The sequence below is a fragment of the Mauremys reevesii genome, linkage group 7 (genome assembly GCF_016161935.1).
Source record: "Mauremys reevesii isolate NIE-2019 linkage group 7, ASM1616193v1, whole genome shotgun sequence".
Taxonomy (NCBI): domain Eukaryota; kingdom Metazoa; phylum Chordata; order Testudines; family Geoemydidae; genus Mauremys; species Mauremys reevesii.
The window spans coordinates 93,703,692-93,730,330 of NC_052629.1; the positions used below are offsets into that span (position 1 = coordinate 93,703,692).

At 52.6% G+C, this 26,639-nt stretch overlaps 4 protein-coding genes across 14 annotated transcripts in view; 1 reads left to right on the forward strand and 3 right to left on the reverse strand.

Moving 5' to 3' along the window:
• Positions 1-8,800, reverse strand: part of LOC120409113 (RNA-binding protein 14-like) — a 26,728-nt gene extending 17,928 nt beyond the window's left edge. For 4 of the 6 annotated variants that reach the window (XM_039546570.1, XM_039546571.1, XM_039546565.1 and 1 more), the window contains exon 1: positions 8,427-8,800. In XM_039546570.1, the coding sequence (XP_039402504.1) occupies positions 8,427-8,772 (346 nt within the window). In that variant the 5' untranslated portion in view covers positions 8,773-8,800. Of the gene's footprint in view, positions 1-4,068; positions 5,075-7,873; positions 8,185-8,426 lie in introns of those variants that run through there. The other 2 variants (XM_039546566.1, XM_039546567.1) reach the window with 2 other exon arrangements.
• On the reverse strand, positions 8,794-16,441 carry CCS (copper chaperone for superoxide dismutase). Of its 3 annotated transcripts, none has more exons than XM_039546576.1 (8): positions 15,819-16,062; positions 15,154-15,226; positions 14,931-15,068; positions 13,992-14,169; positions 13,394-13,454; positions 12,408-12,485; positions 11,269-11,372; positions 8,794-8,926 (listed from the first exon to the last, which is right to left on the reverse strand). In XM_039546576.1, exons 1-8 carry the CDS (start codon positions 15,939-15,941, stop codon positions 8,911-8,913), a joined length of 771 nt encoding a protein of 256 aa, XP_039402510.1. In that variant the 5' UTR covers positions 15,942-16,062; the 3' UTR covers positions 8,794-8,910. The 3 variants fall into 3 exon arrangements, with proteins under 3 accessions (XP_039402510.1, XP_039402509.1, XP_039402508.1); XM_039546575.1 differs by lacking the exons at positions 8,794-8,926; positions 15,819-16,062 and adding exons at positions 9,370-10,834; positions 16,256-16,441; XM_039546574.1 differs by lacking the exon at positions 8,794-8,926 and adding an exon at positions 9,370-10,834 and having other exon boundaries at positions 15,819-15,956.
• Positions 16,442-16,450: 9 nt separating this feature from the next.
• LOC120369054 (coiled-coil domain-containing protein 87-like) overlaps positions 16,451-26,639 on the forward strand; it is a 40,172-nt gene continuing 29,983 nt past the window's right edge. Inside the window, exons 1-2 of the mRNA XM_039481944.1 lie at positions 16,451-19,439; positions 25,850-26,026. Coding sequence (XP_039337878.1) covers positions 16,702-19,439; positions 25,850-26,026 — 2,915 coding nt within the window. The 5' untranslated portion in view covers positions 16,451-16,701. The remainder of the gene's footprint in view (positions 19,440-25,849; positions 26,027-26,639) is intronic.
• Positions 21,495-25,947, reverse strand: LOC120409114 (putative nuclease HARBI1). Of its 4 annotated transcripts, none has more exons than XR_005601130.1 (4): positions 25,478-25,930; positions 24,691-25,442; positions 23,139-24,043; positions 21,495-22,333 (listed from the first exon to the last, which is right to left on the reverse strand). XR_005601130.1 is itself a non-coding variant. In XM_039546573.1 (4 exons), the coding sequence occupies exons 2-4, from the start codon at positions 25,394-25,396 to the stop codon at positions 23,643-23,645; spliced, it is 1,035 nt and encodes a 344-aa protein (XP_039402507.1). In that variant the 5' UTR covers positions 25,397-25,442; positions 25,478-25,947; the 3' UTR covers positions 21,495-23,642. The 4 variants fall into 4 exon arrangements, 2 of the variants coding, with proteins under 2 accessions (XP_039402507.1, XP_039402506.1); XR_005601129.1 differs by having other exon boundaries at positions 22,850-24,043; XM_039546573.1 differs by having other exon boundaries at positions 21,495-23,720; positions 23,793-24,043; positions 25,478-25,947.

The window sequence follows — 26,639 nt, forward strand, 5'->3', positions numbered from 1 at the left end:
TGATCCAAACTGTTGTGCTAGAAAAACATCCGACTGTATAGGCAAGCAAGATCTGCGGTGTCCAAACACATCAGCTGCACCAATACCTCACAGGCTCTCTTAAAAGTACCTACAACCATCCTTCTGCTATTACCAGCAGGGCCAAATGAAACCTTGGGATTTCCCCTGAGTTCAGCAAGGCCTTATATACTTCAAGGAGTTGTGGAGATCTTGCCTGCCCTTGTTATTGCCCTTCATGTTTGGTGAATGGTGAGAAGCTGGTGTTTTTTGGACACCAGTAACGCTGTAGCTGATTTCTGCCTATAGAAGTAGGTGGTCCCAAGGACTCTGCACTAGAAAAGTAGTTTTCAGCAATACTGTTATGGTGCAATCTTTCAGTAAGTGGGCATAACAATCTGTTGTTCATGTGTGATGGTCAGGTCTATGAAAACAGATTCACAGATTAAATTTGTAGATTTTAAGGCCAGAAGGGACCATTATAATCATGTACTCTGACCTCCTGCATAACATGGGCAAGATAATCCCGCTTAGTGACTGCTGAATCCAGCCTGTTTTGGGCAGAAACAGAATGTATCTGAAAAAGAGGCATACACAATTTCAACAGAGAGACTCCAACTGATGAAGAATTTCCCACATCCCTTGGTAATGTAGTCCAAATAGAGTAGTGCTATAGGAATCACGACTTGCTCAGACCTAGGCAGCTAAAAACATTGAAAAAGAAATCTCTCAAAGTCTCTTGAGAAGTCAGCAAACATCTCAACACACTTGAGGTGGCTGTGCAGATTACACCATACTGGACTTTTATCAACCACCTGCAAATGAAGATAAGGGCATTAAAGCAATTCAGGTGAATCATTCAGAATTCACTTTCTCCAGTAATTACAGAAGAGCCATCACCACTATTTATGATTTGGTTCTTTCATTCTCTTCCTGAATTAAAACAGACCCCAAAGCTCAGTACTTTCTGAGCACATTAGAACCCTGGAGAAAGGGCTCCCTATTGCCCAATGAACAAAGCATATGGAAGCCTCTGTGCTGGTCAGTTCCTATACGGTGAACATTTGGCATGTGGCATAAATTATATAAATTGCATGACAGAAGGCAGGCTGAATACTCTTGAATTGGTCAGGTCAAGTGATGATTGGTAGAGAAAAAAGCAGCAACATTGCTATACAACCTTTGAGGATAAGACACTCAGCAACAGTATTAGCAAATCAGCACGAAAATGCAGAGGGCCACAGCGAAGGGTTCTCATGCTAAATGGGGGACTTGGGCTCAGGCCTGAGCCCAAAACATCAAGCCCTAGGCCAAAGCTTTGGGCAGAAGGGCTGGCAAGATCCTTTCAAGGGAAAAACCGCAGCTGGCAACACCAAAATTGAGATCCCTCTCCATCCTCAAATCAGGCTGTGCAAGGCATGGCACAGGGAAGGGATTGTTATTTATAGTGAAGAAAAAGTTAACTAATAGGCCATGCTTCCAATGGTACTAGTACACACAGGTTCTGTTGGTTACAGTTAATCAGGTCACAATCAACGGCGAGTCTAGGTCACTCAAATCTAGCCCATACAACAGGTGACACTTGGGAGTTTTTTCTTGGGACCCATGTGTAAGAGGCCTTATTTACCTCAACAGGAAGAGGAAATAACTATGCAATTAGAGATGCTATTGTTCCACACCACCACACTCTGAAATGAGTCCATGGCACACTCAGGCACTGCAAAGCTGAGCTAAACCGGGGGAGAGAAGGGTAGCCTAACTGCAGCAACAGGGAGCACACAGTATGGGGAGAGCATGTTGTATTTAATATTAGGTCCTGGAAATGATGCCTTTCATTCCTTGCCCTGGATGAAGAACTTTATAACATTCAGAAGAAACTCACAGCTCATGTGCAGACAGGACTCTGAGTACATTGGGCTCATTTGGTTGAGTCAGGAAGCTGGGAAGTCTGCCACAGAATATTTGAATATAGTGGATTAAAAGCTAGGGGTATTTGCTGTGGGAGAGGGGGCCCTTTTTAGCCGTAATATTTGGATTAGGAAAATTATTTTCTCCCAAGACACCATGCTGGAAGTGAGAGGAAGTTAAACCCCTGTGAGAAAGGGCAAGAGGTCGATTAAGATTAAGGGATATTTCCTGTGCCATGAAGTGTACCTTTAGAGGAAAGGGAAGCTGCATGCAGCTCTTTGCAAATAGACAAACAAAAAGGCAGTAAAAAAGTGATAAAGGAAAATAATATAGCACCAAAAGAGAAAGATAGCTAAAAGGAAATGAGAGGAAAGGGGGAAGAGACAGCACTAACACAGAAAGCTACTGCTATTCCCCCTGCTAGGCTCTGGGGATGGAGCTGCTCCCAAGCCCTTGAGGCAAGGAAGCCTGTTACCTTTCATTACCCTGGATTATGGGCTTTGGCTAGCCCTTCAAAGTTGTGCGGTCCCCTAGAAGTTCTGGGATGATACCGGTGTATATGGGTCCCAAAAGAACTGTAGTTGATTAGCTGTTATGGTATTGTTTTTAATAATAGCTGCATGGGCACAGAGGCTTGGCCTGGAAGGGGTATTTACACTGGTAAAGGAGAAATGGTTACACATGTTGCATTTGGTGGCAGATTCATATCACTCAAAACAGCTCTGCAGATGCAACGGAAAGGAATACCAACCCCTGCTCCATGATTGTGTGTCCTAGAGAGCAGAGTAATTACCTTTGATTATACAAGTAATTAGAGGAATGAGGCATTCAAAGGTGGCATGAAGCTGAAAAGAGTGCCAAATTGGTTACTGGCCCTGAGATACCATAGCTAATGTATCTCACTCAATGTACAGCTCCTACATAAGGGAAAGGGGTGGTGGTGATATGTCCATTAAATGTTCCCCTATAAGTGTCACACATGACGGCGGCTCCGGGACATTAGAAAATGGCGCAGTATATAAAAGGGAATTTTTATGCAGGAGAGAAGTAGGGTAATTGGCTTCAACAGTACCTCACTCAGTCACTGGCCCACATCACTGGTATTCCAGGACAAGTAGAGAGGTGTTGGCAACTTTGAAATGATGTATTTGACAATAGGCTCATGAACTGCCTGATGGTTCAGGGTGCACGTATGAGAATTTATCCACCTTTGAGGACATTATCTAAGGCTTAGAGAAATGTACCTGACAGGTACTAACCCTACATCTAAGCCTAATAGCTAGAGATAAATGCCTGTGCTACCATAATATTTCAATATAAAGCAACTGTAATTGTTTGTGTTATGTTTAGCTCCAGAACTTAAATCATCATTTTATGTAATAATTGTGTTACTGGAGCTGATGGAGTAGCCGATAATTTAAGATATATTGTTCAATGAATTTCAGCAGCATTCATCAGATAGTAGTCATACAGTTGACTATAACGATTATAAAGTCTGCCAAATTCCAGTGAAGCTGGAACAATAATTGTGAATCCTATTCACTCATCTCTCCTGCTTTATTAGACCTTCTCTCTTGCCCTGCAACCTAAATTCTCAGACTGTATTTGTCTTGTCCAATTTACCCCATTAATCTCTCCTGCCCATACACTCCCATGTTCACTTGAAAATGTTACCAGACTCCAAAGAGACAGAGGATTAAACATATTGGTCAGACTGATATAAAAGGAAGCTGCTGGGGTTCTTTCCCCTGTCTCTTGAACTCTGCCTGATGGCTCCACCATCCAAAATATGACCCCATTTTTCCTCTTCTGGTTGCTATCCTTCCTCTATCCATGTCTCCCTCTGATTCTCCTGGCAGTGACCAGGTTGTGTGAGATCTCTGCTCCTTTACTCTTCCCCTCAACCTTCTGGCTGCTGCAATGGTTGTGCCCTATTTCTGCATTGTTCTCCCCTTGGAAGAGCACCTCCACACACCCGCAAAGACCACATTGTCACAGAGAAGGACTGGGGGGGATGTTAGATGCTGTTGACACCTTTGATGTCACACTTCATCACCCACCTGTACCAGCTGAAGAGACCTCACATCTCCAGCAGGTATAGGGGTTGAATTGAGAGGGGGACGTGCTCCTTGAAGGGGTGAGGTGGGATGGGGTGGTGAATACCTTTGTCAGTGTACTCTTCCATGCATCCATACTCCTGGAAGAGGCCTCACACAGCTCCTTGCTGTGACAGAAGAATATGGATTAAGGCAGTATCTGCCCCAGGAAGTTTAGAGTGGATGTTTACCCACCTGCTGGTGGAAGAAAGTAAATGCTCCGTGAAAGGGGGATTGGGAGCAGTCAGTACCTTTGTTGATGTTGCACTCTGCCACAGTACCTGGAACAACCCCTTCATCTCTCCACTGGTGTATGTATGGGGGGCACGGGGTTATGGGAAGTATCTGCCCCATGGAGAGTGAGGATTGATGTAGTCAGCACCTTTTAGGTCACATTATGAACTCATACTGCCAAAAGAACTCCAGTAACTCCCTGCTGGTGCAAAGACAGGGAATTTGGGGGGCACTGTTTGCTTCATGAAGGATTAGAAGGGGTCTCAGCCCCCAGATAGGGGGCAATTTCTATACCTCAGGCCCAGGTTGCTGAAAAAGCCTCTGCCACTCCCCACTAGTGCAGGACAGAGAGATTGGGGGCAATACCTGCTCCATGGGAAGACTGGTACTTTTGATGTTACATGCTTTGCTAAAGAGGCCACACAGTCCCCCACTGGTGCAGGGAGGAGTTAGGGGTAGTATATGTCCCAAGAAAAATGTGGGGAATTGGTACCTATGGTAACATCTCACTTCACAGATGCATACTGCTGGATTGATATTGGTGGGGGTCTCCACCTCATGAGCATGTTGGCACTCCACTACAGGCCCATATTACTGGGAAGAAAAGGAAAGACGGAGGGAGGAGGTGTCTGCCCATAATCAAGTGGTCAGTATCTTTAACCATGTGGCACTCCACCACAGGTTGGAATTGCTAGGGTGAAGGAAGATATTGGACTTAGTCATGTGGTGTGGGCCCTGCTCCACTGAGGGGATTGGTATCTTCGACTGTTACACTCTGACGTTCTATACCTTGGGGGAGCGTCCTGTAACCCCCATATTCCTCATTTTTATATAACCATGATCTTACCTTATAAGGCATGCTTTATATGTATCTGGGAAAGGTTATCTGCTGAAAGTCATTTCTCTATCTATATATGTATATCATTAATGTATATGAAGTTATGAGAATTGTGTTGTATGGTTGTCACTAAAACATGCTGTCAGTTGGGGAATCAGTCAGATATTAGCTCCCCAGGGGCAACAGCAAGGAACGTAACCAAACCGTCCCATCAACAACCATTGTCCAGCAAGGGAGCTACAATTCAATGACTCACCTGCATGAGGCCATACCAGGGAAATTGCTCAATCCTGGCTGGAGACTTAGCAATGCCCCCAGACATGCCTGGATTTGTGATCCACAAGCACATGGGACTGAGGGAATAAAACAGAACACAGTGGCCCCATGCTGGGCCTTTCTCCTTCACCCACCTACACTGGAAGCAACAAGGACACTCTGAAGACTCCAACTGAGGGGACTGACCCAGATTTCAAGCGTGAAATCTGTGTACTAGGAACTCCAAATCCAGTGCAGTGAAAAAAATTGTTTAATCTAGACTGGGGTCTCAAATATGCAGCCCGCCAGGTTATTTTCTGCAGCCCATGAGCTCCTCATGCCCCGCCCGCCCACCCCCAGCGTTTACCTAGAGCAGCTGCAACCCGGCGGCCAGCAGCTCCCATTGGCCGCAGTTCCCCATTCCCTGTCAATGGGAGATGCTGGGGGCGGTGCCTGAAGCAACAGCAACACACATACCCCTGCACCTCTTCTCCTCCACGTTCCAACCGCTTCCCAGAGCGGCACAGGGGCAGGGCAGGCAGCCTGCCCTGACCCCGGTTCGCACTGGGCCAGAGCCCACCCCGAGCCCCTCCTGCAGTCAAACCCCCTGCCCTGAGCCCCTTGCCGCACCCTACACCCAGCCCCCCCACCACACCCCAACCCACTGCCCTGAGCCCCTTGCCACACCCCTCCTGCACCCTGATCCCCTGCACTGACCCCCTGCTGCACCCCACCCCACTGCCCTGAGCCCCCTGACGCACCCCTCCTGCACCCTGACTCCCTGCCACACCCCTCACCCCTCCTGCACCCCACACCCCAACTCCCTGCCCTGAGCCCCCACCACACCCCACACCCCTCCTGAACCCCCTGGGGGCAGGGAGAGGATTTTGGGGAAGGAGTTGGAATGGGGGCAGGGAAGGGGTGGGAAGAGGCAGGGCAGGGACAGGGCCTCGGCCTCATGGAAGGGGTGGAGTGGGGGCGGGGCCAAGGGCAGCGGGGGTGGGGGGGTCAGTAAGGCAGCCCTCGGGCCAATGTACTAGTCCTCATGTGGCCCTAGTGGTCATTTGAGTTTGAGACCCCGATCTAGATGTTGCCCAGTCTAACAGGGTTGAGAGTTTAGACTGCGTGCTTATATTTTATGTACTTTTGGTAACTAACTCTGACTTTTTGTCTAACACTCATAATCACTTAAACATCTTTTGTTGTCAATAAATTTGTTTACTGTTTCTCTTTACCAGTGAGTTTGTATGAAGTGTGTGGCAAATTTACTCAGGTTTTGCAAAGGCTGGTGTATATCCACTTTCCATTGATGAAGTGGTGAACCAATTAATAAATCTGCATTGCTCATCTTGAGCAGTGCCTGGGATGTAAGGCTGGGAAGACTGGGCTAGTGCCTTTCCCTGTGTGATTCATGAGTGGCTCTGGGAGCATTCATGCAATCTAGGTGGGTGTGGGGGCTCCACATGCAGTTGTGCTGAATGATAGTGCTTGGAGGGGTTTACTGCTTGTCACTAGCAAGGTATTGTGAGAGAGAGCCCAGGCTGGAGAGTTCAGGGGGCACAGCGGTCCCACAGTCCCAGGCTGCACTCCAGGGATCCCATCACACACTCCATCATGATTAGGGCTCTGTGTCTGGTGAAAGTCACGGATTCCGTGACTTTCTGCAGCACTCAGCCGCTTGGGTGGCCCCACAGCCAGCCGCTCGGGTGATGGTCCCAGGGCAGCGGGAGCAGCTGCAGATCAGCAGCTCCTAGCATCAGTCAGTCCCAGGGCGCTGGAGCAGCCACTGGCCCCCAGGGCACCCCATCCCCAGTAGTGCCCCCTCAGCCCGTGGCACTAGCTGCATTCTCCCACACCTAAGATTCAATCGGGGTATTAATGGTATAAGTCATGGACAGGCCATGGGCCATGATTTTTTGTTTCTGTCAATGACTTTTACTAAAAATACCCACGATTAAATCGTAGCCTTAATCATGACTCATGGGCCCATACTGCTGGGGAAGGAGGTTAGTGAGAGGGGATTCCAGCCCCAGGGAGAGGTTGGTTGAAGGGATTCCTACCACATGGGGGAGAAGAGAGTTGGTATCTTTGCCCCCATCACATTCCATCTCAGGCCTGTACTGAGGGTGGGGAGTGCTGGGGAACACACATCCCGACCACATCACACTCCACCATGGGTCTGTGAGGGAGGGGGGGAAAATGAGCCCAGGGGTTGGTACTTTTCACCATGTTGCATTCCACCATGGGTTGGGGAGGCCTGGGGAACCCAGCAGAGGGAACCTTTCACCACAGGTCAGCACCAGGTGGCCATGAAACCCGGAGGTCAGTATCTTTCACCACATTGCACTCCACCATGAGCCAGTACTGAGAGAGTAGAATCTCGGGAGGAATCTCAGGGGTTGGTTCCTTTGACCACATTGCTGTCACCTCAGGCTAGTACCAGGGGTGGGGGCCTTGAGGATCCTGGGGGTCACTAACTTTGACTATGTTGTACTCCACCACAGGCCGGTACCAGGGGTGGGTCAGAGAACCCAGGGATCGGTACCTTTCACCATGTCGCACTCCACCATGGGCTGGTAGCAGGGGTGTAAAGTCCCTGTCCCGGGGAGAGCGATATCCCAGGAGTCTGGTCGCTGACCACGTCGCACTCCACTACCAGCCAGTACCAAGGGTGGGAGGGGTCCATGTCGCACTCCACCATGGGCAGGGAACCTTGGAGTCGGTCCTTTTGACCACGTTACACTCCACCATGAGCCGGTATCAGGAGTGGCGGGGCGGGGGTCCTTGTCCCGGGATTGATACCTTTCCCCACGGCGCACTCCACCACGGGCCGGTACCGGGGAGGGGGGATGTTGGGAAGCCCGGGGGGTCGGTACCTTTCCCCACGGCGCACTCCACCACGGGCCGGTACCGGGGAGGGGGGATGTTGGGAAGCCCGGGGGGTCGGTACCTTTCCCCACGGCGCACTCCACCACGGGCCGGTACCGGGGAGGGGGGATGTTGGGGAGCCCGGGGGGTCGGTACCTTTCCCCACGGCGCACTCCACCACGGGCCGGTACCGGGGAGGGGGGATGTTAGGGAGCCCGGGGGGTCGGTACCTTTCACCACGTCGCACTCCACTACGGGCCCGTACTGCTGGAAGAGCGCCCGCAGCTCTCCACTGGTGCAGGCCGCCGAAACGTTACCCACGAAGATCTTGCAGGTGTTGGTGGGCCGCGGGCGGGACGGCTCCACCACGATGCGGCGGCCGTGCAGCTGGTGCCCGTTGAGCTGGGCGATGGCGCGAACAGCGGCCGCCTCATCCCGCAGGTGCACGAAAGCGAACTGCTTCATGAGGGCCACGCCGAGCACCGGGCCCACCGCGCCCGTGAACAGTTCGCCCAGCTCCTCGGCTGTGGCCTCCTCGGGCACGTTCCCCACGAACAGCTTCACTCCGGGACGCATGGCCGCGGCCGAGCTGGCACCGGGGCGCTGACAAAATGGCGGCAGCGCCTCAGACCTTCTGAACGCTCAGATGGGAAGGAAAGAGGAAAGCACCACCCGGCCGCCAACACGCCTGCGCAGCGCGCTGACTGCCACCGCCTACGAGCAACTGCGCCTGCGGAGAGAGACACTCGGCTAATACCGCGCCTGCGTGCTACTGTTGTCTTGCGCACTTCTGCCTCTCCATCCGCGCCTCCGCTCTTCTCCTAGCAACGTCGTTGCGCCTGCGCACTCGAGGCCCAACCGTCTGTAACCTTTGTTTTACATCCGTCACAATCCGCGCCACCAGCCCTAGCGCGCCTGCGTATTTCCGGCGTCTCCCTTCCCTTGCGTAGTTACGAATACACCTACCCGGCCCTCCGGGCACATGCGCAAAGCCTGACCTTGCGTTGTTAACTGGCCAGTAAACAAAATGGTGCACCCGCCACGCACGTGCAGAGTGCTCGGTCTCGCCCTCAGGCTACGGCACCGTGATAGGCAGGTTCCGTCCACACCGAATGACCCCACCATGTTCTTCTTCTGTCATGGGAACTACTCCATCCCCAACCCTCTCCCCCCAGCTGGGAGGGGGGTCTCCCCACTCTCCTGCTGGGGGATTAGGGAGCCCCCTTTCCCAAATCCCCTATCTCCAGGGCATCTGCAACCCACCCCTGGAACCTATCCCAGAGGGGATGTGCCTCTGCATTTATACAGCATCTTGCACAGTAGGTGCCTGAGAGAGGACTAGGCACCACCACAATGCAGCTGATCACCTTGGGCAGCAAGACAGCAGGGTGAGAGTAGGAAAATATTTAATGACGGATTCAGTGCACAGGAAAGATATTCAAAATCATCTCAGCCGCCACAGTTGATTTTAAATGGAAAACAGGCTGCAGCCTAACCCAGGCCCTCCTCTCTGGCTGCCTATGCTCAGGCTGGAGTTATCTAGAAACATTTGTCAGGCATAGGTAGCTCAGCACTTCCTCTTCTGCAATGCATGCAATCCACAGCACTTGCAGCCTTGGCTACTGCCAGACAGATTTCCCAAACCAGTCTGGGGAAAGTAGAGCAGCAAGGAACTTTGATCCTGAGCTCAAAGAAACCTTTGCAGGTTTCCTGTAGATACTTAAGTAACTCCAGCGACTAATGATCTCTGTGGACAATGTCCTATCTGTTTATGTGGCTTAGCAGAAGAGCACTGGTTCGGGAAACCTGGGTTCTAAACCCAGCTCTGCCATGGGCCTGCTAGGTGACCTTGGCCAAACCACTGCCCCCCCGTGACTCAGTTTCCTCATATGTAAAATGCAGATGATACTAAACCCCTTTGTAAAATGCTTGGTGATATGCTGGTTCAGAGTACTAGATATGAACTAGTTAATATTTTATTATTAAAGATTCAACCCCCCAACCCATCTACTTAGTGCAAAAGCAATCACAAGAGAGCTGCCAAGCTCCCTGCCTCCCCCTTTCTAGTTCCCCCAGCAAAACCACCCTTGATATCCCTGCTGTTTAAAAAGGAACAAATAAGCAAGGGGGTGGGGGGGGGAATTAAGATGCTTTTTTCACTGCCTTTACAAATCCCAAAGCAGCAAAAAACGGCAGAGCCTTTTACAGCTCCCCTATAAAATGAGATATTGTCTGTAGCGAGTTTAGCAGCACCCAGCTGGGGAAGGATCAGGACACAAAACTGCTCAGAGATTGGCAATAGAAGAACGACACTGCGCTATGAGACAGGGATGCTGTGGAGAAGTCTAGTCCCCACCTAAAGCTCATGTCAGTTCTCCCAAACTGCAGGCTCAAAGTGCCACCCCTTTGATGTTAGAAACACACTGAGCCCCGGCAAAGAGCAACAACCAGTAGGCACAATGCGGAGAAAGGAAAGTCATAATCCTACAGGTGAGGGGCAGGCTGGCCAAGCATCCTCCTGCCTGGCCCTGCCACTGGCTTCTCCCGCTCCTCCCACAGCGTCACGCCATCGCAGGTGCAGATTTGCTTGGGGTTCTCGAACAGCCCAGCAGATCGGGCAATGATCCCACAGGCCAGTCTGGAAGGGAGGGAGGGAGCATTAGCAGATGCTGTGCTGCCAGGGGCACCAGCCACTGCAGACTGAATGGGCAGCCCCATGACCTGGCCATTTGCCCAGTCAGAGGTCAGGCAAGGCCAGACACATCTTACTCGTTACAGTGCAAGAGTGCAATAAAGAGGCGTTAACCTCTCATTTGACCATAGCTGCCGATCCCACTCTTGCCTCATGCCCCTTTGACGGGAGGGGTAAGGGGAGGAAGAGACATTGACCCCCCCTCAACTTCCTGTAGCTCCCTTAGGCTAAGCCATCCTTCCTCCCATGCTCACAGTTGATCCCATTCCTATATGCTGTTGCCTGGTCTGACAGTCAGCTTGACCCTCAAGTATTTGTGCCAGCAAGATGCTGCCTTGAGCTACTCCCCTGGCTCCTGCTTCTTTCCCCTGGCTCCTCACCTCTCACCAGAGTTTCCACAGACTTTAGAGAGTGGGTGACCCCCACGGCCAAGGTCGTCCTCACCAGAATCCACCACCAGAGAACGGCCGACGATGTCCCAGACCTAGGAAGGATCACAGCCTTTGGCCATCCCTCTTGCATGTATGGATCCCCAGCTCCCCTGGCAGAGCCCAGTACAGTCCTCGGAAGGGACTTTTGCATGATGAGAACCAGTGCATCCAGACACAGCTTGGAGAGGGGCTTGTACCCTAGAGCTAGGGAAAGTGCAATCAGCTCTAAAGGAGCTCTCAGGGAATAATGCCCCACCCCTGTGCCCTACCTTCCCTTCAACTACTCCCATCTCAGCCTCTGCCCCCTCCCCAGGAGCTTGGCTCCCTGTCCCACTGCACCATATGGGTGGCCCATCAGCCGGAAGGGGGTGAGTCTGGAGGGAAGATGAGACCCCACTCCTGCAGTTCCCAGGAGAGCAGCTGACGGAAGTTTTTGACTAGAGGAGGGGAAAGCAGAGGGAGCCCCAAGCTGCTACATGCTCTTTCTGCTCCCCCCTTCCCACCTGGGATATTATACCTACTGCTTCAGGGTTCTGACTAGTTTAACTATTAGAGACCAGGGTGAGACCTAGTGCTGGGGGCAGAATATCCCACATCTGCTACTGGAGGCAGGCCTTCCTCTGAAGCACCTGGTGCTGGGCCCTGTGGAAGAAGAGATCCTGAGCGACATGGCCCATGGGTCTGAGCTATTCAGGCAGTTCCTCTGTTCCTATGATATCCCTAAGAGCAAAAGTGTTTAGTAGGATTCGACATTCTCATCTCTATCAAGTGTCCGGAGTTATAATATTAGAGAACCTGGAGCTTAGGAAGGGAGTTATCCCTCCTGTTTCACAGCAGGAGTCTTCCCCTAGCAAATGGGGTCAGGAAGAATGTTCCTTAGGGTGAGGTTATCCCATCAAAGCCTAATGGAGGGTTGCGAGCCCCTTCCTCTGAAGCAGCTGTGGGACAGCTGGATGGGCTCGCTGTTCTGATCCACTGTAGTGATGCCTTTTTTAAAGGAACAGTAGGATCCCTCAACATGCCCTAATCTGACACAGCTCCCACTGGTGTCTCCCCAGTGATCCCTTGTGCAGATCAGGGGACCTCACCTTTAGCCGGGTGTCCTCCATCCGGAAGTCTGCTCTTCCATCGCTGCCAGCCAGCACATTGCCAAGGTCTCCGAGATGCTGGAACAGAGCATCCACCCACATAGTCAGACCCTGGGAACTTTGACTCTAACCACAAACACAGCAAGATCAGAGCGAATTTTCTTCACTCAAATTCTTTTCTGGCTGAAAAAAAAATTAGCTTTTCAACCAAAACCACTATTTGGGTTGAAAATTTCTGGAATTTTGACAAAGAAATGGCCCCAAAACCTTGTATTTAACCAAAAACAGTTTTTGAAAACCAAAAAATTGTTTACATTTTCATGGAAAGATTTTGAAAGGAAATGTTTTCTTTGAAATTTTGAAAAAAACAAACAACAACAACAACTGTTATTTTCCAAGGAGGTGGATAACGACTCTGTGGCCTGTGATCAGGCTGTGTTGGACAAGTATTTCAGTTTAGTTTGTTTCAAAGCCAGGCTGTGTCTGGCCCCACATGGCAAAGTGAGAGCCAACTAATGTGGGCATGCAAATGGAGACCATTGCTAAGAGGTCCCCAAGAGCTGCAGAGGCAGGAATGTGGCAGCCTGAGCACTGGGAAAGGTGCCTTTTCTTGGAGAACTGCAATGTTTGAAGTCTTTGCTGTCTCTGGACAGGTGATTGTTTCATTCTGGCTTGCCCTCTATTGAGTCAACCCCCGTGCCTCCTCAGCACTGACTGCCAAAGAAGAGCACCCCCATCAAGTCACCCACTCTCCCCCAGTCACCCACAGAACTGACTCAGAGGAGTGTGCCCTACTGAGCCCCCAGCTCCATGCAGCACAGCCACCCCTTCCATCACACTGGGGTGAGCATTGACTGAGAGGAGAGCACCCCCCGCAGAGGCACTCACTCCTCTCTCTGCAGCAATGCGCCCGCTAGCGTTACCAAAGGGCACTGAGGCCAGCACTGACCGTGAGGGCAGAATGCATGAACATGACCAGAACCCACCCTGTGTGCATCCTGTGGGCCTCCGTGACGCTCCCCGTCTGGGTTGAAATGGTCTCCACAACTGTTTGGGGGGGAAAAAAAAAAAGGGGGAAGCCAGTATGACTTAGTGCAGAGGTCTCACACCACAGCCTCCAGAGAGATCTGGCCTGTTACCTGCTCCACTCTACATTTCAACACAGGGTTGCAATGTGCACTGGCCAAAGGGGAAGGAAGTGAACAGGGAAACAGCCTCACCCTCTCACAGCTCGTGCCTCTTGCTGTGTCTGTCTATGTGCTTCCCCAAGACGCTCCTCAAGAAAAGGCCAATCTCACTGAACTAGTGTCATCAGATGCACTCTTCACAGTTGCTGAAAAATAGAGGGCCTAAAGGAGAGGGCACTGGGCTGGGAGCCCTGGGTTCTACTACAGGCCCTGCCACTGACCTTAGGAAGATCCCTCCCTTTGTCTCTCAGTGCTTCAGTTTCCCCATCTGTTAAATGGAAATCTTGACACTAAATGCCATTAAGTTGGGAGGCACCCATTTCCCTTAAGTACCTTTGCAAACCCCAGGCTGCTATACTGGACCGCAACACCTCCCTGCAGGAGAGAGGTCTCTTACCTGTCACAGGAGTTTGTGACATCCCCAAATTCATGGACATGCAGCCCATGCAACCCTGGCTCCAGACCATCAATGGTCCCTTCAATGAGACACTTCTCTGGGGAGACCTGCAGGAATCTCACCACCCCTTGGATAAGGCTGGGGCCTGACATCATGGCCACAGCTGCACCGAGGTTCTCTAAAAGGGAGGGCAAAGTCAGGCAGACACAGACAGTCACAGCCACCTGCATTCCCCTCCCCAACTAAGATGTAGGGAAGCTCCTGCTGCCAGACAGCATAGCAAGCAGAGTAGCACCAGTGTCCAAGAACTCCCTGAGGAGGAGCTGAGAGGATGAAATACAGCACAGGCTGTTTAGGGAAGGGGAAGATATTGGCCACGCAGCACAGTGGAACTGGGGACCATTCTGTATATTATGGTATGGCCCAGGGGCTAGGGCACTAGCGTAGGATTTGGGAGATCCAGGTTCAAGTCCTTGCTCTGCCCCAGTTTCCCTGTGTGACACTGGGCAAGTCCCTTAGCCTCTCTGTGTCTCAGTTTCCCGATAACAACACTGCCCTGCCTCCCAGGGAAGCTGTGAGGGTAGATACAGTAAAGACTGTGAAGCACCCAAATACTACAGTGATGAGGGTCATAAAACTACCTTACACAGATAAATCATATAGAGGCACCCATCTTACATTGGGGCCCCTGATGTACCAGACACCACATGCCCTTCTCCCTCCCCCGTTTCAGGTGCAGCATAGACACACAGTGTGAAGCAGTCCCTGCTTTGAAGAGCTCACAGCCTAAAGAGCCAAACACAGGTGCCAAGAGGGGAAGGGATTTGCCCAGCAGCAGAGCCAGGAATAGAACCCACAGCAATAGACTGGGACTCCTAGCCACTACCCCATGCTACCTCCTGTTCCTTTCAGGCTATGACCCAGGGACTCCATACTCACGTGGCTCACTGCTCCCCATGCCCTTCAGCACAGCCCGGCGGCCTGTGCTCTCCAACAGGCCCTTCACCTTCCCAGCACTCATGCTGGTCTCCACCAGCACACTCTGAGAGTCCAGCCGAATGTCCAGCACCCGGAGCCCTGCAGGAAAAGCCCTGGCATGGTGAAAACGACAGCTGCTGTGGGCTCCTGCTATGGGGAATGAGAGGGCTGGAGTGTCTCTCACCTGTTGCTCCTTGCAGAGAGGCCTGCACGGCATCCACGCATTCCTGGCAGTTCATCTGCACGGCGAACTCCAGCTGGTTGATTTTAGGAGGCATGTGAGACAGAGTTTGTCATGGAAACCAACCCAATTCCACACCATGGCAGTTTTCATCCATCAGCCCTACCCCTCCCCTGGCCCAGAACTACAACACCTCTTTTGAACATGGTTCAAAAAAGAACTAGGTAAGTTACTGGAGGAGAGGTCCATCAATGGCTCTTAGCCAGGAAGGGCAGGGATGTATCCCTAGCCTCTGTTTGCCAGAAGCTGGGAACGGGTGGCAGGGGGTAGGTCACTTGATGATTACCTGTTCTGTTCATTCCGTTTGGTCTGACCCAGCATATTCACTCCAGCAGAGGGAAGTTTCCTGTCCTCTCTAGAATTGCCCCCCACCTAGAGGAAGCTCAACCAACCACTTCATACCCTACAGCTGTACAATTCTCCCAACATTGGGCAGTTTGGATTTCTCATCTCCAGCAACTTCCCCTCTCTCAATCCCTCCCATGCTGGGATTCTGCATTGTGCCACACATGCTCATACATAAGATGACTTTGCCCCCCATGTTCATCGGCCCACCCACAAGGTATTTGTGTTCTGCCCCATTCATCCCTCTCCTTGCTGCCCCTTACACAAGGGACTTCGCCCCAGAGGCATATGTCCTCCAGAAGAGACTGTCTCTCATTCCCTCCACCACGGCACACAATTTCTTTCTCCTCCAGGCACATACACAGGGGACTTAGCCCTCCAGACATGTACCTCCCCCACCCCCAGCATGCCCCCGTGACTCACACAGGGCACTATGTTCCCTCACCTACAAGCGCTGACAACTCTGAGGACAGATCTTATCACGAGGCTCATGTTGTTGGGCGTGCCCCGGGCTCCTGGCAGTGGGGCGATCCCAGCCCAGCTTTGATTAAGCTCGGAAGAGCTTCGCAGTGCAAACACAGGCACCAAGCGGGGAAGGGACTTGCCCAATATCAGCAGCAGAGGCGGGAACAGACCCCTCGCCCCGGCACGTTGCCTCCTAGAGGCACAACCCAGCTTCCCCGCTGCGGAGTCTCCTTACCCGGCAGCTGGAGCCTCCTGCCTTCCCGGGCCCCGGCGTCGCCTCCATCGCTCGCTCCCGTCTGCCCCTCAGTAGCGTCCGCCCGGCCCGGACTCGTTTCCAGGAAACGCGCCGGTCACGACACTTCCGGCCGTCAGCCTGATTGGCGGAAGCTGAGATGCCGCCTAGCGGCCGCCGCGCCCCCCCAAAGCTCTCCGGGGGAAGGCACGAGCTATTTCCGGTGCGCTGTTACCATGGAAACTCTGCTTGCTGAGACGCTCTCCCGGCTCTGAGCCGGGAAGTGGCGAGCAAGGGCCGGGCTGAGCCCCGGGATTAGGGCGCAGCGGCTGGGGGTTGTTGTGAGCCTAGGGGCCTGCCTCCCCCGGGGGCTGGGAGCCGGGAACGAGGGGCTGCTGGGAGGCCGAGGGGCAGAGGCCTCTCTGGGCCCCTGAGCGGGCGTGTCCGTCATGTCCCGCGCTGGCTCCTCCTGGGATCTCTATGCCTTGGAGGAGACGGAAGAAGTGACCCAGACGCTGCACCAGGTCTACCAGGGCATCCTGGCCCCGCTCTCCCTCTTCCAGCCTCCTTCAAAGGGGCCCCCAGGAGTCTCACAGCCCACCCTAGCCCCGGCCCCACCCAGCCCCCAGCTCCATGGTACACAGGAGACTAGTTCTGCCGAGCCTCCCAGCACCCCAGAGACCAGCCACACGCTACCATCTGGCTCCCCAAAGCCTCCGGTGCCTGCATTCTCTATCCCCGTTTCCCTAGCTGCTCTGACCCAGTTGATTGAAGGGCGCCTTTCTTTGGGCAGGGAGTCGTTGCCCATCTCCAGCCAGGCAGGACAGGTCTTCAAGGAGATCATTCTGGCAGAAGTAAAATTCGCCTGGGAGGATGCCAGTCAGTCACTCTCCAGCCCAGCCCTCAGCAGCTGGCAGAACAAGGACCTATACCAGCATCTGGTGTCATACATCACACTTGTCTCTGAACACCTCTTCTTCCACTATCTCTGCCTGATGGAGCTCCACCGGGGCATGGCTGTCTTCACTGACTATGCCAACCTCACCCGCTTCGCAGCCCAGCTCTCTCTGGACTGCTGCAGTCTCCTCAACATGGCTGCCATCCAGCGACATCTCCTTGCAGAGCTGAAGACCCCGCAGAACCACCTTTTTCTTGACAGCAAGCCAGCTCGGCCAGAGCGAAAACGGCCACCACAGAGAGGCCGGCACTCAGCCAGAAGCAGTATGGGCTGCCGCCTCGGCCTCACCATCAGTCACTTCATCAAACTGACCAGGCCCCACATGCAGACATGCAGGCAGAAAATCGCAAAGGATATAAAAGAACTTGAGGAGATACCCCCACTGGACTTAAGCAGAGTCTATCACTTGATCCCTAATGTAGAGACTTTTGACAGCTGCTTTACCAACCTGCCATGTGTAGCAGTGAGAACCCCCTGCTCCTGTACCCCTGCTTCAGAAGATCAGGAAGTCACAAAGAGGGTCAGGCATGAGGCTGGCTCCATTTCCAAAAAAAGTCATTCATTGCCCAATATGAGAGACGGGCAACTCCTCTCAGATGAACTTGGGATCCATCTTCCCCCTCGCCCCCTCACACCGATAGTGCCCAGTCGCTATGCTGAGTCAGCAACAGATGGCAATCTTGAAGAGTCCATGGCCATAGCCGAGGACCTCCGCAAGCTAGTTCAAGGCTCCCTCCTCAGAAGTGGTAGCAGAAGAGATGAGAGTGAGGACGCAGAACTGCCTCCCATCATTGGAGCACTGACACGACGCAGAGCCAATGTAACCAAACTCCAGCAGCTTCAGGAGACACTTAGATGCCTCCAGGAAGAGGAGATGGCTGAGCAACAGCTGAGAGATATGGTAGTTTTTGCACCACCCACGCACCCTCAAGCCGCCACGGTGAATCTTCAAATACAACATGGCATGGTAGCAAAGGCAGCTGACCTACAAGTGTCCGACAGAGTACTTGTTGACTCTGTGGCTATTCAGAGATACGGGCCCTTGTACAATGATCTTCTGGGAGAGATTGATACTGCTACAGTGAGTTACCTGGATGCAAACCTTTCAGCTGGGGAAGAGATCCGGGAAATTTACAAGGAACTGATAAAAATCATCCCCACAGAGTATCTGAGATTTGACCAAGGACCCTTGATAGAGCCTGCAGCTGTGAACGTGGACTTATCCAACAGCTTGGCTTCCTCCACACTGACCAAAAGGAAAAGTGAGCAGGTAATCAATACAGAATTGAATAAGCTGCTGCCCGCTGGACCGTTCAGCACCCAGAAAGTCATTACACCAGTGCAATCAAGTTTGCCCATCATGATTGCCCGTGAACAAAAAAACACTTGGTATCAGTGGTGGAAATCTGCCCTTAACGCCGATGACTACCTGAAATATGTCTCCACCAAGGAGTCTGATTACCTGCACGTGATATTTCATTTGTACAATGAGGGGGAGGAGCCACTTTTCATAGATGAAGCCCAAAAGAAACAATTGGAGGAAGCACTGAGAGAGGTAAAACGGAAAGTGGCAGAGGTCCGCTCAAAGAGAGAAAAGTACATGCCTGGGATGTGGAACACAAACACCATCATGCTTGGCGGGCTTGGGACTTTTGAGGACCAGGACCGTAAGCCTGAAGACCTCAGACTGCTGCAGAAGCGACTGGAAAGACTCTGGGAAGTTCTTCATTTCCCTGATAGGGAGAGGCTTGATATGGCGATTAAGTACAGCTCCAACCAGTCTTACACTCAGCTCCCAGCTATGCTCAAAGCCTGGGAGAAAGCAGCAAAGAGTATCCAGGAACGGGAGCTCTTGCTGTTAGAGCTGGAGAAGTTTGAGCAAACCGCCTCTGACCCAAACCGCTTCTTCGAAAGGAGCCTTGAGTCTTCTGCCACACGCACCTGGGAGTCGAGGACCAGAGGCCGCCTGTATGCAGCGATTGCCCAGTGCGACACCGACCTCTACATCATTCTGCACCAGATCAAGGAGAGGTTCCATGACACTGTGACTTTCAAGGGCCGCCCATACTTGGAGAAGATGCGGTGGGACAAAGTGGAGATGCTGTACTGGCTGCAGCAGGAACGTCGTGCTGGTGCCCTGGCAAAAGAAACGGGGAGAGAGATGAGGCTTTGGAAGCTACCTCCACTGGCTCAGGTAGGCAGCAGTGCGGGATTCTCTCCCCCATCCCAGTAATGTGCAAAGGAAAACGGATCAGCTGGGTAAATGACTCAATGGCGACAGTTCTCTGATCTTGCCAGGCCAAAGTAAGGATCTTCTGTACAGTCACCCTTTGATGGAGAATCATCAGAAGAGGGTGAGGGAAGTGCCAAACAAGAGCAATAAATACATTACAAAGCCAGAGCAGTAAATTATTCCCTGGATCCATTACTGGCTGGTGGATCTGTTCTGGAGTCAGTGTACACAGCTTAGAGCAGCATCACTCACACGCCTATCCTTGTAGAAAATCCAGGGAGCAAAGCTGGGTTCAGGGAGGCATATGCCAGTGTTTGGAGCACCCAAGGTGAAATGCAGCAGCCAGAAGAGGGGAGGGGAGACAGACCACTCCATCAGGAGAAGGTGGGGAGGAAATTGTGAGGAAGTATGGAACACCATGCAGGAAGAGATGGGTACTGGGATGGGGGAAGAGAAAGGATTCACTGGAGTAGGGGACATATAAGGAGAAGGAATGATGCAGGGAGGGAAAACAAACCAAGTTATTTTGGGCCATAAACCCTCTAGAGATGGGGTGCAAAACACTCAGCGTTGGCTTAACTCTGCTCCCACTTACATCAGTGGTATTTTTGCGCTGACTATAATGGGAGCAGAGTCAGGTTTTGCAAAGCCCAGTCCTAGAGAGTTTATATTCTCTGAAGGGCCAACATTCACTAAAAGGCCCAGAATGGGCAGGAGGATCTTGGTCAGTGTAATGCTAGGTACAAGTAATGAGCTTGTTGGGATTCTTCAGTCTACGTTACATAATTCAAGGAGTTGGATTGTATGATCCAACTGGGCATTTCTGGACTTCATATCAATTAACCCAATGGGCCTGGGACCATCTAAAACAGCTATAAAAATGGCACCCACATCTCCTCAGTGCTGTAGGGGATTGGAACTGGACGTTGCTTGGAGAAAGAAGAGTTGGGAGTCAGCCCAGATACCACAGCTCAGCACGGCTTTGAAGGAAAATTGAGCTACAGCAAACTAAGGCCACTTCACTTCTGAATGAGAGCATCTACAGGGCTTAATGCCCTCAACTTCACTCCTTCAGTTAATTCAGCTTTCCAGAGTGTCCCTGTGTAGACCAACCCTCACAGGCAGCCAAAACCAGACTGCCTGAATACTTGGAAGTCACTCTAACCCAGTGTCCTCCGCCACAAGATCATGCTCTGCAGTGAGGGTTCTTCCCAGACCCCATGTCACCTGCCCAGTGTCAGCTGAAGGGGACTTTTCCAACATAAGGAGCAAGAATATTTTATTATGGAAAATATCTATTAACCCCTCCATACCCTATTCAAAATGGCACAACCACATCAGATGCAAACTATTAAAGTCACCTGTAGCGACAGATTGAGCCTGGAAAATTACAGCCCCAGAAATGAATTTGTCCAACTTAAGAGACCGTCCCTTCAGCTTTAATGACAGCAATCCCACAGTACTATTCATCTGTAGAGCTCAGTGCACTTTGCAAAAGTCAGTATTATCCCCTTTTTACAGAAGGGAAAACAGGCAGAGAGGAAGTGATTTGCCCAGTGTTACCCAGCAGGCCAGTGACCTCCCAAGTCCCAGTCCACTGCTTTATCCACTAGGCCATGCAGCCTTGCCCCAGTGAGGCATCCACTGTAGCAGAGAATCAGCACACAGCATCCACAGCTGACTTTGCTGGAGAAGATTCCCACTGGATAAATGAGCTGGATGGGACCCTGGCTTCACAAGGTCAGGGATGGGCTGCAGTGTTCCCTTGTGTCAGAGACACCTTGTTGCCTTCTCATATCGCATTAGTAAGAGAAACCCACTTCTACATCCCACAGTGCAGAGAAAGCTGTAGGAGCAGTCTCCTCTCCACAGCCAGAGAAACCTGTGGGTAGCACTTAATAACTGCCTATTTCTCATAGCTGCTGATAGGAGCACCTCACATTTACAGATCAGGCTGCAAGCTCCAGCTGCTGGCCTGGCTATCCAACTGCTTGGGCGCTCAGCTGAGCTGCAGGTACACACATGGGTCACCATACAGCCCAGCCAATGGCCTTTCCTACACCCTAGCCTGTGGAACTCAATGCCACAAGACATCATCAAGGCGAATAGCTTAGCAGCATTCATAAAGGGGTTGGACAGTATATGGCTAAAGGGAATCTCCACGAGTTCCAGAAGGGATCCAAACTGTCCTGCATTGGGGCATTTATCAACCATGAACTCTTGAGGTCAGGAGAGAATGGCTCAGCAGGACAGATTATCCCCTCACTGCAGGGTTTCTTGGCCCTTCCTTTTGTACTAATCACTATTAGAGACAGGATACTTAGCTAGAGGGATTCACTCATCTAATATATTGTAGCTGTTATGTTCCTACAGAGTAACCACATGGAGACAGGCAGAGGAAATAATATATACACAAGGGAAGGATGAGGCCCGCATAGAGCGGTGTAGATGGGCAGGTGGGATGTGCCTAGGTGCAAACTCCACCAAGAAAGTAAGTTTGCATTTATACAGCACGATGGATGGAGCATCCAGTTTCTGAGGACAGTCAGTTTTACAAATGGGCAAGCAGAGATTAAGCAAGCGGGTGCAGTGACTCACTGTCAGAGCCAGGCATAAAATGCAAAATCTGGCCTCCCCTCTCTCTCTCCTCCAGACACTCCTTTAACAAGAACAACCCAAACATCTATAAGAAAATACTTTTTATTTTTCCCTCACAAAAAATAGTTTCCTCCTCTATGCTGCAGGGAGCATCACCTGCAACAGGGACTGGATCGCACAGAGCAGGTGCTTTGCATGCTAAGCTGGAGAACGAAGTAGCCAATTTTGAGAGAAAGAGAACTCTGGTTGCCATCATGACTTGGGCCTGGCAGTACATCTGGTTTCTGCTCCCCTGGGGGTGAAATAAAGCAGAAGAGCTTAAGTGGGGCAGAGAAACAATGTGTCCACAACCGTCTTCTGCGCTCTCCAGTGTCACTCTAATCGCTCCCAGCTCTAGCTGTCTCCCATTGCCTGCACCCCCTTCATCCACAAGCTGCCCTAGAGTGGCATGGGCAGTGTCAGGGCAATCCTATGGGCATACTGATCTCTTGGCAATCAGTACTTTAGCACTGTAAAGTGGGTGAGGAACAGTTAACCTTTAGAATGCTGAAGACCGGTGTTATCATGCCTGTGCCTCTGCCTCTCCCTAGCAGGAGGCCACCATGCCTCCACTCAGAGACCATTCTCCCAATCATGTGCACCAGGCCCTGAGCCCAGTCCCCAACCCACTGCTCACCACTTCCCGCTTGGATTCCCAGCTTCATGAACCAGAGCACAAGGGGCATCCAACAGAGCAGAGTGGGTGAAGTTAGGCCTGTGCCATCTAAGAGCCAGAACCCCTCCCTCCTGCCAGCATATAGCACCCTACCTTGGAAATGAAGGCATTAGCCAGGGCTCTCAAGAATTACAAGGCAGAAGCAGGATGGTCTGTGACATTGAGAAGGGGATCCTTAATTTATAGTGCAGTAGGCTGCAGGCATGCACTTTTCCAAGCTGGGGCTTGGACATTTTCAGAACATAGACTAATCTGTCCTCACTACATCCCTGGCTGGAGGAGTCACTACCACTAGAACCCCTACCTACACAGGCAACTTGTGAGCTTTGCTCAGGATAGGCGGAAACACTGCCTCTCAATAAAGGCCACTTCCATTCATTACCCTCCTTTCATTGTAGGGGTTCAGTTCACTCCATGCTGCCAGTTTCAGCCTAGCAGCAATCCGTGGGCAGCCGAATTTTTTCATCTCACCCGCAGCTAGACTAAAAGAACAATGTGTGTGAGTCAAGTACAGTTTGGCTTCAGAAACAGTCAGTCCACACCCAGTAACAGCTCTGGGGCATAAAGGTGGTAGCTTCTTCCGGGCCCATAGAACCATCCTCTCAGTCACTACTCTATGGAAAAAAACTAGTCAGAAGTTTTTAAACAAAATGCAGTTCCCACAGTGAAATCCTGTGTCAGAAGCTGGAATTGCTGGCAGCTCTTCCTAGGACAGGTCAGTGTTGGGAATGCCACCAGCTCCTGGATAAGATACGTTCCAGCTGCTTATAGAGAGGGTGAAGTGCATGGTTTGTACCAGATGCTGAGGGGAAAAACTTGGCATGCTGGTCCTTTTCCCCACCAAGAGCTGTTTCAGAAGCAGCTGGTGCAGGACAAGGATGCTGCTCTAGGTCAGGCTCTCTCTGAAACGTTGCACAATTCGCGCTCTCACTGCCCGGGCCTCACTGGAGATCTGAACAAAGGGGGTTTGCACTGGGAGCTCTGGGTCAGCATCCGACCCCTCCACCAGCTCCTCCCCCTCTGCCAGGTCTAAGGGCATCCTGCGGCTCAGGGCGATGTTGTGCAGTATACAGCAGGCCAGGAAGATCTGGCAGACTTTCTGGGGGGTGTACTGCAAGGAGCCACTTGATTTATCCAGGCAGCGGAAACGCATTTTCAAGAGGGTGCATGTCTGCTTGAGCACCGAGAGGGCCTCCTGGTGCATGGCATTGTACTTCTCCTCTCCCGGACTACATGGGAATAAAATTGGAGTCATGAGCCATGTTTTCAGTGGGTAACTTCGGTCTCCTGCAGGCACAGAAGGAGGATAGAAGAAATATGTTAGCACAGACTCCTCCAGGTCTTTGGAAGCTGAGCTCCCACCCTTCTTTGGGGGAAATGAAAGCAAAGCACTCCCACCCCAGCCCCATAATGCGCTGTTAAACACCACACATAGTTTAGATCTTCATCTTTGCACATTCTTAAACATGTAACTAGTCCCACTGCAGTCAATGGACTGTTTATAGGCTGAAAGGTATCTGTGTGTTAAGTACTTACCAGGGTCTAAGTCTGCTCCATATTCACACTGGGAGTAGTTACAGTTCTTATCTTTCTAGATGAACCTTGCCAGTGGAGTGTCCAAGCACCTCACCATTTTACCCACATACCCCCGTGAGGAAGAGAAGTCCCTTTTATAGGCACAGGGTGGAATTAAGTGACTTGCTGAAGGTCACACAGCAGGTAAGTGGCAGAGTGGTGAATTGAACTCAGGACCCTATTCCCTGGACCATCCTTCTTACATATGGTCAGTCATGCTGAGATACAGATATCATCCCACCAGATGCCGGGCGCGAGGGATCACTATGTTCGGTGAACAAGGTCAGGGGGCTGCTCCACAATGGAGAGGCCTCTCTGGTTGCCCACCCCCCAGAGCATCGTTGTCTGTCCTGACTCACCCAGCAGCCACAGCCCGTCAAGCCGGGCTCCGTCAAGCAGCCGAGCCAGGGCAGAGTTCTCCAGCACGGCGGCGTTGGGGCAGGAGCCAGGGTATTTGGCCACCACGTTGATGATGGTGCCATGAGAATCACACACCACCTGCATGTTCATGGAATGGTAGTTGCGGGCATTGCGATAGGCAAGCTCATTTTCTGAGGGGGCCCGCAGCGCCACATGCATGCTGCCTAGCAAGCCCAGCACCCCAGGAAAGCGGCTCTCAGCATGCCCTGCCGTGGGGACAGGGACTGGGAAGGTAATGTAGCGGGCAGCCCGGCGCTGCAGTGCCTCCAGGAATTGGGCCAGGCAGTTGGACATGGCTGATTGGCTGATGCCTGTAGTGTCCCGTGTGGCTGTCTGGAAGGAGCCTGAAGCCAGGAAGGTGAGGGCTGAGGTCACCTTGACAGCCACCGGCAGGGCATGGCTGCGACCTGTCAAGCTCTCGAGGTCAGAGCCCAGCTCGCTGCAGAGCCCCGCAATAGCTGCCTTGTCCAGACGATAGCGCCGCAACACCTGCTCCTCGCTGAGGTCCAGGAAGGAGCTGCGGGCCCGGTACACCCGATGCTCAGGGTAGAAACGGCGCCGCCTGCTCCGCTTCCTCCGGGCCCCCGTGGCCCCCTCACTGCTGCGTTCCCGCACCCGCCGCAGCAGCAGCACTGCCTCTGACATCTTTCCTACGCCTCGCGGGCCCCGGGGGGCAGGAGCCACCCCACTCCTAGCGGGCCCCAGGGGGCAGGAGCCACCCCACGCCTAGCGGGCCCCGGGGCCCCCAACCCCTAGCGTAGCTAAGGGAGAGAGATGAGATCCACCCCCATGTCCCCAGGGCGGGAGAAGGGCTGGTGGCAGCACAGGTAGCGCAGCCCGGTTGCCAGGGAGCCCCTCAGGCAAGAGCCCTACCCCCAGCAGGGGTGTGGTGCGAGCTGGGCGTGTCGGGAGATCCCCGTCTACACACCGCCTGGGGTATTGATGCCGCCAGCGGGCACCTCCCCCACCCCCAGAAAAGAGGAGCAGGAGGCGCCCGGGAAGGGGGCAGGGACCACTAGCCGAGCAGGGAGCGGAGCCCGCGCGCGGGTAGCACGAAGCCGCTGTGCCCCGTCGGCAACCGCAACCAAAATCTTCCAGTCTCGCAGCGGCCCAGACCCCAGAGCTAGCACGACGCAAAGAGATCCCGCCCTTCCCCGCCGACTCTGATTGGCTGCACTCCCCTCATGTGACCGGAACCCACCCCTATCGGAACGCCATTGGCTGGGATGCCCGCCATACAGACGACCGGTCGTCCCCACAACGCATTGTTGTGACGTAAACTTCTACTTGTCCAATAACAGCTCGCTGATAGTGACCGGAAACCAATAGGAGCGTGGCGTTGGGAGAATGGGGTGGGGGCAGACGGGGTCAATGGCGGGGCGGGTACGAGGCTCCGCCATTTTGTTATCGTCATCGAGACAAAACCGTGGCCTGAGGAAGAGCTGTTGGTGGTGGTGAGAGAGTCGGGTCTCAGTCCCCCACTTTCCCCCTGCAAACGGGACTGGGCAGGGATAGAACCCAGGGGTCCTGGCGCCCAGCCTCCCCCCACTGACCCACTAGATTCTGTCCCCCCCCTAGAGCTGGGATAGAACCCAGGGGTCCTGGCGCCCAGGCCTGCCCTGACCCACTAGACCACCCCCTCCCAGAATTGGGAAAGAACCCCGGAGTCCTGGCTCCCAGCCCCCTTTCGTCCATTTTAACCACTAGACAGCCCGCCCCCTCCCCCCCCATCTGGGCTAGAATTCAGGAGGCCTGACACCCAGCCTCCCTTCCACCCCCACCCCGTTTAAATGACTGGACCCCTGACCCACTAGACCTTACCCCCTCCCAGAACTGAGCTAGAGTCCTGGGAATACTCAACTCAATGACTGCAGATTACTTTGTCTTT

Bases quoted from the DNA above. Each gene is read 5' to 3' on its own strand.
- LOC120409114 (XM_039546572.1), bottom strand. From the start codon at position 25,396: ATGTCAGAGGCAGTGCTGCTGCTGCGGCGGGTGCGGGAACGCAGCAGT. The intron at 24,044-24,690 runs GTGAGTCAGGAC...CTGTGCCTGCAG, and splicing joins TGACGGGCTGTGGCTGCTGG to GAGACCGAAGTTACCCACTG.
- CCS (XM_039546574.1), bottom strand. From the start codon at position 15,941: ATGTCTGGAGGGCTAAGTCCCCTGTGTATGTGCCTGGAGGAGAAAGAA. The intron at 13,455-13,991 runs GTAAGAGACCTC...CCCCCCAAACAG, and splicing joins GTCACAAACTCCTGTGACAG to TTGTGGAGACCATTTCAACC. The intron at 11,373-12,407 runs GTGAGGTCCCCT...GATCCTTCCTAG, and splicing joins TGGAGGACACCCGGCTAAAG to GTCTGGGACATCGTCGGCCG.